Raw genomic sequence first — 13,143 nt, 5'->3', positions numbered from 1 at the left:
TTGATCGTTTTCTCTCTTTATATTAATCTTTATGATTATTTAAGATTATTTAATAATCTCTTTATGTTAGTCTTTATCTCTCTTATGGTCAATGTGGTTTAAGAAATTATCTTTAAATATACTTGAATAAAGAAAAAGAGAAAATATGTCTTATTTTCAACAATTTTCAACAAATATTCACCGTATTTTCTATCTAAAAAGCCATGTGAAAGAAATCAAAAACATATTCCGGTAGATGGATAAAGCTGAATTCAAACATGGAATAACATAATTATTTTTTTTAATATATTAAAACTGTAGGAAAGCAGAAAATAACATACCAAAAATTGCACAGGTTAATCTTTTAGGTGTATTAATTTCTTTTGATATATATGGGAGGGGTTTAGATTTCTGTGCCCAATTTATTCAAGCGATTTTTCTAAATACTTTTAAAGTTGCAATAGCAGCTTGTATAAGGTATATGTTCCCTGTGAAACAAACAATCTTGCGACAATCCTGCCACTATAACTTGGACCAAAAGGACAAGATACTTATATTTTAGGAATCACGAGTCGGTCTGTCCATTCACCATAATTATTATTTCTTAAACTTGTTCAGGAAGTAGGATAAAAACATGAATAAAAATAGGGGTTTAAAAAAAATAATTTTCAACAAATATTCAGCGTATTTTCAATCTAAAAAGCCATGTGAAAGAAATTCAAAAGTGTATTTGGGTACATGGATAGAGCTGAATCTCAACTATGGAATAACAAATAATTACCTTTTGTTGATACATTAAAATTTTAGGAGACCAGGAAAATAGCATACTAAAAATTCCACAGGGAACATAAACCTGAAATAAGGCAACAGCCCCCCCCCCCATACCCCCAAAATTAATTCAAATATTCTTGATTTTAGTCTATTTCTCAATGATTTCAGTGGAAAGAACCTGGCAATTCAAGTGTTGACTCGGTATAATAAAGTAACATCAGTTAGATCTCAATATGTATAGTTAAATATTATTCCTCTGTCAGGTCTAGGGAAGTTTTATCACGCATTATTTATTTATTTATTTATTAATACCAAATACGGTAAGCTTTCAAGCTTGTCGCATAAACATAATAAATAGAAATTATGACAATACTGACAACATAATACACACATACAAATCAATGAAAATAACAGCTACAAAAAACACTGACAAATAATACTATAAATTACTTAAAAATGATTTACTATGAAAATTTATTTCTGCTAGTTTTGTTTTGAATCTGTTTATGTCATCTGTTAGAAATGTTTTGGGTGGAAGGTCATTCCATGGCTTCCACACCCTGCTGTAAAATGAATGTTGGCTTATTTTCCTTTTTGAAAGTGAGGGGTACAATTTATGTGGGTGATAACGGGTCCTGTTAGTGTCATTAAATGTTAAGAACTGTGATGTACTTATTTCATCAATGCTTTTTATTATACAGAATGTGTTAATAATGTCTGCCCTATCCCTTCGGAATTGAAGACTTGACGATCCTAGCCTGTGCAGTCTATTTTCATACAGCAAATGTTTCAAATAAGGTACAAGCTTAGTTGCTCTTTGCTGTATTTTTTCAACCCTCGCTCTGTCATTTTTATTCAATGGATACCTTACTGACCAATTGTATTCGAGTATAGGTCGAACTGTTGATTTATAAATGGCAATGAATGAACGGAGATTAAACTTACGGAAATTCCGTCTAAGACATAATAGCTGATAGTTTGCCTTACGAGTTACTTCAGAGACATGCTTGCCAAACCTAAGACTAGAATCAAAATGAACACCAAGGTTATGGACATTTTCAACAGGTAAGATTGAATGTCCAGCAAGATGGTATTGGTAACTTTGTTCTACTTTGCCGAAGTAATGGACGACCCTACACTTATTTTCGTTGACAAACATGGAGCTAGCATTACACCAATTGTGCACTGCATCCAAGTCTTTTTGAAGCAACGAAGCTTCATCTGAATTTGTCGTGGAGCGGTAGAGCTTTACATCATCTGCGAACATTTTAACTGTGGAATGGTGGACAACAAGAGGCAAGTCATTAATGAAAAGGCAGAAAAGTACTGGACCAAGGCAACTACCTTGTGGAACGCCACTTAAAACTATCTCAGCAGAGGACAAAGCATCACCTACAATCACTTTCTGCGTCCTGCCTGTTAGATAATCACCAATCCAATTCAACGTTCTGGCACCAAGGTGATATACCTCACACTTTTGAAGTAAAAGCGGAATGGAAATTTTATCAAACGCCTTAGAAAAATCTATATAAATGCAATCAAACCTGAGACCTATGGAAGTCAGTAATTACTTCCAAAAGCTGTGTATTACATGAATGTTTTTTACGGAAACCGTTTTGAGATGGATGCCAAAGAAGATTTGATTCGAAATAATTTTGTATTCTCTTGACAATTAGTTTTTCCATAACTCTGGAAAAAAGTGTTTGATATTGGTCTATAGTTTTTAAATTGTGTTTTTGTGCCACTTTTATACAGGGGTTTAATTATTGCTTTTTTCCATGCCAAAGGGCAAGTACCAGACGCCAGACACAGATTATACAAATGTGTCAGTGTTTCAGTGAGTACTGTTGCAAGCTCTCGGATCATATGGTTTGAAAATTCATGAATATCTGGTGATTTATTTGTGTCAAGATGCTTCAAGACCTCAAAAACTTGTTGATCATCAAAGTCAGAATTATCAAAATCTATTGTGAAATTGGTAGAAAAATTAGGATCAATAGGAGTTTCACTGTTAGGTCGTGTAAAAACAGATAAGAAAAGTTTATTAAAATGTTCAGCTTTTTCATTATCATTGTCTATATTTGTCTGTATTTCAGGGTCAGTGAATGAAGTTGAGGATGGGGACTGTGAAGTCTGGTTTTTTCTTATATATTTCCAAAACCTTTCTGGGCAACTTTAAGCAGATAAAATGATAGAAGATTCAAGTGCCTCGCGATTTGACCGAAGAAGCCTAGTTGCTCTATTTCTTGCTCTTTCATATCTTATCCATGACTCAGTGCTTGTTATTTTAATATACTCAGGCCACAGATAATTTTTTTCACTAATAGCTTGTAGAATTTCTCGAGGAAGAGTTCGCCTATTTTTATAGAGCTGACTATAAACTATAGTCGGAATAAACTTATTTTGACCCACTACCAAAGCTTCATGAATCAGCTCAAATACCTCAATAACATTCTATTTATTTTCCCTAAACTGTTCCGTGATACATAGTGATAAAATGAAATTTCGAAAAGACTCATAGTCACCTTTAGTGTAATTATATTTAAGGGTCTGTTTTTGAGGAGTAGAATCATTACCTGAAGATTTTAATGACAGTTTAAGAACGGTGTGATCACTTTTTCCTAATAGAGGTAGAATTTCAATATTTCTAACATCGTCAGGAGATTTTGTTATTACCAAGTCAAGGATAGAAGGAGTCAAATCATCCCGAAATCGTGTAGGCTCCTGAATGTGTTGGCATAGGTATGTGTCCTGCAATTTTTGAAGGAAATGATGCTCAAATGATTGATTAGAAAGCGAGGTTATTTGATTTTTCCAATCAATGGAAGGTAGGTTAAAATCACCCACCACTAATACCCTTGAACTAACTGTTGAAACATTGTGAAGATACTGTAATAAATTTGCATTATTATTTGGAGATAGCTCATTAACACCAGGACTTCTATACACTGCAACAATTCTAATACTATCTGAAGACCTTTTACATCAATTTTACATCAACCACTAAACCTGCTAAAGGATCATTTACTTCTGTGTACTTAAGCAACGAACGAACATAAACAAAAATTCCACGTTTATAGTTAGTATTCACTAATAAAGTACAACCTTCAACCTGTTGAAAATATGCTTCTGGATTTGCACAATTCTTAGGCAAAGATTCAGAAACAACAACAACATGAGGCTTATGCACTGACATCAATGACTGTAATTCTTCAACTTTATTTGATAAAGTATCTGCGTTGGTGTAGAGCACAAGGAAATTATAGTTCCATAACTGCTTCCCTAGGGATTTGCGAGCTATTTTCACCTCGAAAAGAGCTTTTCTTTACAAGTTTTAGACCACCCTTTCCATCCTTAATTTTCCAACCTGATTCTCCTGCTGTCACTTTTTGGTTAAGTTCCTCTTTCAGAGCGTTATACCTTTTCTTTTGAGCAAGTTCCAGTTTTGTGCGATCATGAGAAAAGTTAAAAGTCGGGTAAGAGGATTTTATGGTGTTCAGGTTACCACTCAAGAAGAAAGAAGCAGCATCACGTTCTATGGGGCTACGGAAAAACAGTTTGATCAGACGACATTTTCCATTATTTAGTCTTCCCAAACGAACTGTAAATGTGAACATTTGACAGGGCAATTCTGCAAAATTACTTGATTCAGGAGCTTTGTATCAACCTCATTTTGACTCTTCTTAGTACTACAGTTTGGATCCTCTTGAAGTTCAAATACAACTAAATTTGTTTGCTTCATGACCAAATCTTCTAGAATATCATTGGCTGTTTCTTTGCTTTTTATTTCATTTTTCAATTTTTCACTAAGGTTATCAAATTCGACTTTGAGCGATGTAGTGGCGTGCTTCTTTACATCCTCAACAGAACATTTGGCATACTTCTTTTTCTATCTGTGTTAATTGATCACTTATTGGTTTCAGTAGTTTTTCAAATTTGTCTTGAAGCTTAGTTTCGATTGCTGAAAATGAACACTAATTTCGCTCTTTATTATGTCTTTGATCTCACTGGGTGTTATTCCTTGAGTTCCTGAGCCCTTTTGCTTGCAAATAGGGCAATGCCAGAGTGACCCAAGACGACGTGTCATCTTGTTACACAAATCATACTCCAACTTGCTCATTTCAATGCATTCAATGCATAACCATGCATCACACATATCGCATGAAAGGGCACAACTATCATCCTTTAGCCCAATATCACATGCTTTGCAGCAATCTAGATCTTTTCTCGGTGATTGTCTCTGACGTTTGCTGCTCATTTCTGAATCCAGCCAGACTACTACAGTGCTTTTTTGAAAAATATGACAACACTGCTCAGGGACGGAATTCAAAATATGTTACAAGCGTGGTTTTGTTGAAATACAGTTTTTATTGTCAATTTAGGTAGCACTAAACGTAATCAAAAATGCTGAGATCACATCCAAAAATATAAAAATAAACTTCATTCAATTACTTTTGAGCCAATGCTGAAACAATGAAAAACGGCTGAAACAACCTGTTCTATGGTGTTACGGAAATGTAGCGTTGGCAACTGCAACTTTATAACTTCAGAAGAAGAAAAAGCATTTCGTTTGTTTTGATTATTTGGCTTCAAACACCACAAAATTCTACTAACAGCCAAGAGTCTTGCTGACCATACTTTCTCGCAGAGCACAGAGCTCAATATATATTCTCTTATAATTCAACTGCTGGTATCAAAAGATATACTCCAAGAAATCTGAGCAGATACAAATCACATAAGACAAACCAGCTCCAAAGCTCAGTCGATCCCACAGAGTGAGCCCAAAGGAAAAGGGCTAAATAGTATCGACTGAAAAGCCCGTCTGCTGAATAAGAAGAAGATTGGCTTGTTGGGAAATACCCATGGGGATAGAGAAAATTCACTAGCTTTAAAATCCAGGTAATTAAAGTCAAATGCTAAGGGAATCCACTTAAAATGACACTAAAGGATAAATATAAGCATACAACTGCAACTATAAGCAGAAATAAATGTTCTATCTCACAAATTTAGCCAATAATCCTTTATTCAGTTTTCACACACCCAGGTACTGTTGCTGTTGTCAGGGCAATTTATTCCGATTAATTATGATTCCGAATTAGTCCCAAGGTGTTCCCTAAATTTATTTATTTCTGGTGATGAAGTACATAATTATCTTACACGATATGCTAATAATGTAAGGACTCCTCAAGTTGTTTAGACTAGGTCTTTATTTTCAATACGTCATTTTGGACCAAATGCTTAGAATAATTTGCCCGAATTTCTGAAAAATATCGGCAAGTGTGTGTGATTTCCGTAGAGATCTATGAATTTTATGTTTTGAATTTCAAATTGAATTTTACTTGCTCTCAAGTTCCCCAAAAAATAAAAAAAGGAAAACTAATTCTAATTTCTTTTGGATGGAAGACGTGGTGGAATGATTTGCTGTTGGGAAAGCTTGTTGCGACCAGGAGTCACACAAATGGACATATTTTTTTTCTCTTTTATTATTTTTATTATTGACATTTTTCTGTTATTGATATAAAAATGGTAAATCAAATGGGTTTTTGTTAATTTTATTCCTATGTTTAATGGGTAACTCCAGGCAATCGAAAGCTTAAGGAGGGTTAAGTGTTGTGCCTTTTTTTCTTTTTTTTTGAATAAACCCCGTATTTAAGTAAACAAAAAGAAAATGGTGTTGAATTTCCCACAAGGAGTAACCATTTAATTTTCGGTTTGATATTAACACAGAGTTAGGAACTATTAGCTATGTATTCTGTAATGTTTCTGAGCTCAAACATCTTTCAAGTTATGATAATTAACAGAAAAACTAGAAAAAGCAAGCGTTATGATTTGGGCAGCCTATATGCGTATATACAGATGTCCATTTGTACATAGAATAAAAACACTTTTTTCAGAAGTTTGTGCTTCTCGGGTATACTGGGCATACCGGCAAATGCATTGTATTTTTTTTTTACGACTTGCCATTGGATTTTAGAAAACGTCATGCTTTTAAAACGCCGTTTTCATATTTTAAAAAAAATAATAATAATAATAAATGGACAGACACGTGCTTAATAAGATTAGCCCTTTGCTACGGTCTTGCCTAAAAGATCCAACAGTAATAATATAAAAGATGACTACGTGTCTTTTCCATACCACGCCCTTTATTATGGTATTTTTTAATTTTTTTTCAGATATCGGGTTTTATTAATATAAATAGAAATAAATAGACATAAATTATACTTCTCTATGCAAAAACAGACGTTGAGTCCCCTAAACTCAACAATAAACTTTAAACAATTACTCTTCAACACAACCACAACAAATCTCCGAACAAATCAACGTCTAATAAATTCCCCTACTTCCTCCCCAAAATCACAACCACCTTGACCTTATAAAATAATAGTAATAATAATAAAAACGGGGACTATTTAATGTCTGAATTATTAATAATAACAATAATTAAATAAATAAAAAAAAATGGCAATGAAAAACCATGAAAATGTCGGACACACTCTTATGTCTTTGGCATTTTTGACAATATATGTTTATGGGAACGATCGGTATCGCATATCCCAAGAAAAAATTGGGGAGGGTAAAAATATGTTTTCAATAACTATGGGGGGGGGGGGAATCCTTTTTTTATTTCTTCAACAAAAACAGAAAAAGGCATTTTCAATTTAAATAGCATTGAAGGTGATTTTTTTAATCTGAACAGGGGCACAATCCCCCCACCCTATTGAAGACACTCTTAATGATACATTTTGTTTTAAGACGTTCTGCTTTTAAAATACCATGTTTTCTAATCTTCTGAAAAGAAATCGAAAGTGCCATTTATTATGCTCTATATTATTTATTTTATACCAAAAGACCTATATTAGAGCCTTACCCAAAAAATCCAGACACAGTGGTTAATAGCATAAAAGGTGACCATGGCCTTTCCCACATTAGGGCAGCTTGTAGGGCAAGAAGTATTTCTTTCCAATGTTCCAATGATTTTTTTAATTTCCTTGCCCGCAATTCCTATAAGATAAAAAATATCAACAATAAAATACAATAAATAAAAAAAGACAATAAGTACATAAACTAATTCATTAATTAATTAAAAATACTTGTTCAGGGTAAGAATTTTGATTAATTTGTAAACGTTATTCTAATAATTTATTGATTATTTCGTTTTATCTATTTGTTTTATTTATTCGTAACTTAAGTTTTATTTGATATCTCATTCTTTTAAATAATAATACCACAATGACTAAGCAATACAAAAAACATAGGAGAACATAGAAAAAAGGTAAATCACAGCCAGTGATAACAGAGAGAAATGCAAATATTTCTGTCAAGACCTCCGCACAAACCTCCTCAGTCAAGAATCGAGAACAAAAATAAATAGATAAAAGTTCACTGGACGATATGAAAAGATACACTTTAAGCGAAATCTCTGAGGGCACTAGTTATCAATGAAAGCTTCTGATAATTTGTAGTTTGACTATGAAATTTGATTGAAAAGAAAATGAAATAGTATCGGCAAAATTTTTAATCACAGCGTGTTGCACAACTCACACAGCTACCGCAATGATCAAATGGCATTTCTTTTGAAGTGATTTTTGACATTTTCCTAGCAGGTATGCTAGAAAATTTTAAGAACTAGCCTTTCCTAAATTTTAAAACTGATATAATTCTGCTCCATTAAAAAAAAAAAAAAAAAAAAAAAAAAAAAAAAAAAAAAAATATTCACATTTTCTATTGTGTGACTAAATTTCACTAAAACTGAATACCTCTATCTTGAAATAAAACAAGAGAAGTTGCAAGGTTTTTCTAAGATTTCCGGGATATTAGAAGTCGGTGTCTAGTTTTCTGTCGTTTATTCAGATCGCTTATCCAAGCTCAATTAGTTAGGGCAAGACCACCAGGTCAATTCCAAAGAGTCTGATCACACAAAAATAATAATAAAAAAAGTTTGTAATGAACAAGATGGGCGGATTCTTAACAGCATCGAATCCCTTTAAGGGTTTGTTAAAAATTTGTTTAAGGCTTGTCTTTTTTATATTTTCCGGTGGACCTTTATCTATTTTTTCTCCTAATTTTGCCCTGAGGATGGTTAAATGCAGGTCTCAACCAAAATGCTTGCATTTTTCTTCTTTTTTTTACTCGTCTTGATTTGTGTCGTTTTCTATTCTTCGTTCTGCTACGTTTTCTCGTTTTCCTCATTATTTTTTTCTATTTATCTTTTGTTTCTCTTTCTATAGGCTGGTTTTCTTTATATATTTTCTCCCCATTTTTTCTGTTCCTGTTTTTAATGACTATCCCTTTTTTTCGCAGTTTTATTTGAAACGAAGTTCCATACTTCTTGAACCCAACCCCATAGCAAATTCGCCCCTACTTAAAAGGCAAAATGCTTAGAGGGAAGGACGGAGGAGGTAGCTATCCCCTGAAAAAAAAACGAAAATGCATATAAATGCGAGGGACTGCCCACTTTCAACCACCTGGTGTACATTTTGGAGCACCAAGTGTGCAGCACCTACACCATGCGTGGCCCAGTACACGCACCACTTGGTACACTTCCACCGGGCTAGGCACGCGCCACCCGGTGTACACGATTTCCGAAGATGGCAACCCCTCGAAAATTTTGCATTCTCGTAATTAGGGGGTTTGAAAGTTTAGTGAAGGATTCTTGAAAATCCAAAATTTGATGGTGCAATTTTCCTCAGGATTGGATCACTTTCAAGGAAACGTCCATTTCTTTCCATTCTTATGCTAATAAATATTGACAGATTCCATTAAAGTTGATAAATTTTACGCATTTGGAGTCATCATATATACCGAAGTGGTACGAACTTTCCACCACCTCGTGTACATCTCAAAACGCCGTGTGTGTCGCGAAGTTTCGCCACGCTCGGCATAGTTTCCGCCATGCTTGGCATAGTTTCTGTCATGCTTGCCACATTTCCACTAGGCTTAGCTTGGCACACATCACCCCGTGTGTGTGATTCCAAAAAGTGGGCACCCTCCTCAAAAATGCAAAGTTCTATAGTATTCACCAGAAATATGGCGGTTTTCTGGCAAATAACGGTATTTTTCAGCCTTTACCCACGTCTCTGAAAATTTACAAGGGAAAAAATACAAATTTGGCAATAAATAAACTGAAGAAACAACTATAATATGAGCAACAGATGGAAGTTCAGATCGATAAAATTGAACAAAAACCGCGGTCGGTAGGATTCGAACCTACGCTCCCAGAGGGAATCTGATTTCTAGTCAGACGCCTTAACCACTCGGCCACGACCGCTTGAAAAGAGTTTTAATAATACAAATAATATTATATTCATACTATGGGTGACGTCTGGTTTTATGACACTTGTTAAGCACGGCTAATTCGGAAAAATAAGAAAAATGAGGTGTTTTTAACTTATGAATGGGTGAACGTACCTTAAAGAAATTTGATATTTAGTAAGGATTTCGTCCTTCAGAACTCTTATTTTTGATCCCAACCAGATCCGGTAACATTGGGGGAGTTGAAGGGGGAAACCGGAAATCTTGGAAAACGCTTAAAGTGGAGAGATCAGGATGAGACTTAGTGGGAAGAATAAGCATAAGTATCTCTTTGGGGGAGTTAGGGGGTGGGATTTTCAGTGCTTTGGTGAGTTCGGTGCTTTTGGACGTACTAGGACGATGAAAATTGGTAGGCGTGTCAGGGACCTGCACAAATTGACGTGACAACAGTCGTTTCCCCGATTCGACCATCTGGGGGGCTGGAGGGAGAGGAAAAACTGAAAAATGAAGTATTTTTAACTTACGAATGGGTAATGAAATTTGATATTTAGAAGAACCTTTTGTCTCAGAGCTCTTATTTTAAATCCCGACCGGCATTAAGCCTCTTATTTTCCTTTTAAATCAATCTTTTGATTCTTAGAATTTTGTTAGAGCTCTTGCCATATGAGCTCTTGGCTCTTCCGACCTCGTCAGAAGTGCCATATGAACTATTGTTTTTAAATATAAACATTCGAGTTAGCAAAAACCTACATGAGCCCTGAGAAGAGAAAACGAGTTTTTTAAATCTTGTATAATTTTTGAGTCTTTTCCCCCTAATTCCATTTTTTTTACCTCATTAAGCTACTTAACGCTAAATCACAGCAAAAACTTCTTCCCTATTCAGTTAGCCCCGTTTAAGTCTCATTACCCACTTCCAAAAACAGAAAAAGTAGTTTTGGTATTACTTTGCAAGAAAGTTATTTGTGGCTAGAACTGAAAAGAAAATTCGGGCTGCTTATGCTTCTTTAGTGCTGTCGCAAACAAATATGACAAAAACTCGCGAAAATGTATAATGCTGTTGTTCTTCCCCATGTTTTCGTTATGCGAAGTTTCTTCTGAGTGTTCCGATATTGTCCCGTAACACCGCACTGAAACAAAATTATGGAGTTCTCGTCCCGATCCGTACAGCAAGATAATTTATGTGTAAACTTGTCGCCAAAAGAGGTTTGCCACCCTTGGAGTGGTTTACTTTTTTGAAAAGTCTAGTTTATTCGTGTTTTTATTTATTTGTTCCTATTTTTGAATGTGTCTTTCTTTTTCCTTTTTCTTCTTTTTGATACTCCATCGCCATGTCTTTGTGTTTCTCCTTCGTTCATGATGTTGCAGCTTCTTTACTTTTCTATAACCATGAAGGATGCTTATTAACACTATTCTAGTTAATATACACAAAGGAATATAAATAAAATGATTTTTATAAAGAACAATATCTATAATAAAATTAAGCAGTAATATTACTAGGATCAACATAACAGCTGCGTGTACAATAAAGCACACAGTTGAAGTTACAAATAAGCGAACAGCAGCAGGTGCCACTCAGCCAGGAGATGCAGGTACAACTAAGCCAACAGGCTAAATTACTGCTTATTTACTTTTTGCGAATAAACCATATCAAGCCTATTGTGCCAACTGCTAACAGAACTGAGCCACCGTAAATAAGTTTTTTCACATAAGATTTGTTTGAAACAAGGTTTGGCTCTTGCAAAACCTCAAAATCTTTGGAAATCTTATTTGGAGTGTCAACAAAGGTTTTAGTCAGGCCTTGATGCAGTTCGAAGGGGTCATCAGAAGGAATCTGGCTCTGACTGGGTATTTTCTTCCTTGCCACCTTCTGAGCAGGGTTTTCACTATATCCTATAGTTACAATTTTATTTTCGGTAAGTTCTGCTTCAAGAGCTGATAGCTTATCATTTGAAGAGGATTTAACTTGGTCATGAGAAGTAATAGCGGAGATATTGCAGTTTGACTCTTGTGAAATTCTTTTATCAGGACTAATAATTTCTTCTTCATTCAGGTCAAAAGAAATCATCCAGCTATCTAAAGCCAGATCTATAAGGCGCAATACATGATTTTTTGTGTTGGAAAGAAGGTTAGAATTTTCCAGTAGAATTTCCAGGTCGGTAATGATGTGCTTATTTTGCTCAGCAAAATTCTTTCCGGCACATGTCAAAAACTTGCAAGACCTAGCTATAGAAGAATCTTGTTTGGATTTAATCATTTGTTCAATTACCTCCTTGCCGTTCGAAGCAGAAATAAGACCTTCTTTCAAAAGAGTACCAAAAAATTCGGAATCATTCATGTTTAACAATGGTTTTGGCTCCTCTCCAATTTTTATAGCGTGACATTTCTTGTTTAGTGATCCTAGATAGGCTTCCAAGTCAAAATTTTTCACTTTGATGGTTTGTATCCTTAGAGATTTCAGCAGATTTGAAAATATATTGACATCTTCGCCACTTTTAGCCCCGACACTGCATATTATATCTATTGCTACCTCGAGATCTTCTTTCCCAAATTGCGATACAAGTTCAAAAATCTTGGTTGAAAAACGATCATAAGATGCACTAGTAATCTCGCTCAAAAAGCTCCTAAGAACAGTTTTCCAGTCTTTTTCAGATGTTTTCGATAATGATGCCGTACTGCTAGTATTTTCGAAAATAACTGCTTTTTCTTTATAATTTTCAACAGAACTGGCTTTTGTGATTACAGATGTTGACCCACCTTTACAGGATGTTTCATCAACTTTTAAAGCAACTGCGTCTGATCTGGGGAGCTTTGAATTGGTGGACATCTTTTTTGACTTGTAGCTCTGATTGGCTCTTTTCTTCTTCGCCAAATGCTTCTCAACAGGCTTTTTACTACCACCTACGGTTGCAATTTCGTTTTCGGTGGGCTCTGTCTCAAGGGCTGGTAGCTTATCACTTGGAGAGGGTTTAACTTGGTCATGAGAAGTAATAGCGGAGATATTGCAGTTTGACTCTTGTGAAATTCTTTTATCAGGACTAATAATTTCTTCTTCATTCAGGTCAAAAGAAATCATCCAGCTATCTAAAGCCAGATCTATAAGGCGCAATACATGATTTTTTGTGTTGGAAAGAAGGTTAGGAT

At 34.8% G+C, this 13,143-nt stretch overlaps 1 protein-coding gene and 1 non-coding gene across 4 annotated transcripts in view; both read right to left on the bottom strand.

Annotated features, from left to right (window-relative positions):
- Positions 1-13,143, bottom strand: part of LOC136025860 (ADP-ribosylation factor-like protein 6-interacting protein 1) — a 62,894-nt gene that overhangs the window by 15,003 nt on the left and 34,748 nt on the right. For all 3 annotated transcript variants that reach the window (XM_065701894.1, XM_065701896.1, XM_065701895.1), the window contains exon 3: positions 7,619-7,752. In XM_065701894.1, coding sequence (XP_065557966.1) covers positions 7,619-7,752 — 134 coding nt within the window. The remainder of the gene's footprint in view (positions 1-7,618; positions 7,753-13,143) is intronic.
- Trnas-aga (transfer RNA serine (anticodon AGA)) lies at positions 9,937-10,018 on the bottom strand. The gene has a single exon. It is a non-coding gene; the product is annotated as a tRNA-Ser (tRNA).

Source organism: Artemia franciscana, chromosome 4, assembly GCF_032884065.1.
Source record: "Artemia franciscana chromosome 4, ASM3288406v1, whole genome shotgun sequence".
NCBI lineage: Eukaryota > Metazoa > Arthropoda > Branchiopoda > Anostraca > Artemiidae > Artemia > Artemia franciscana.
Note: the sequence above shows the minus strand (reverse complement) of the source record. Positions and strands in the feature narration are given on the sequence as shown.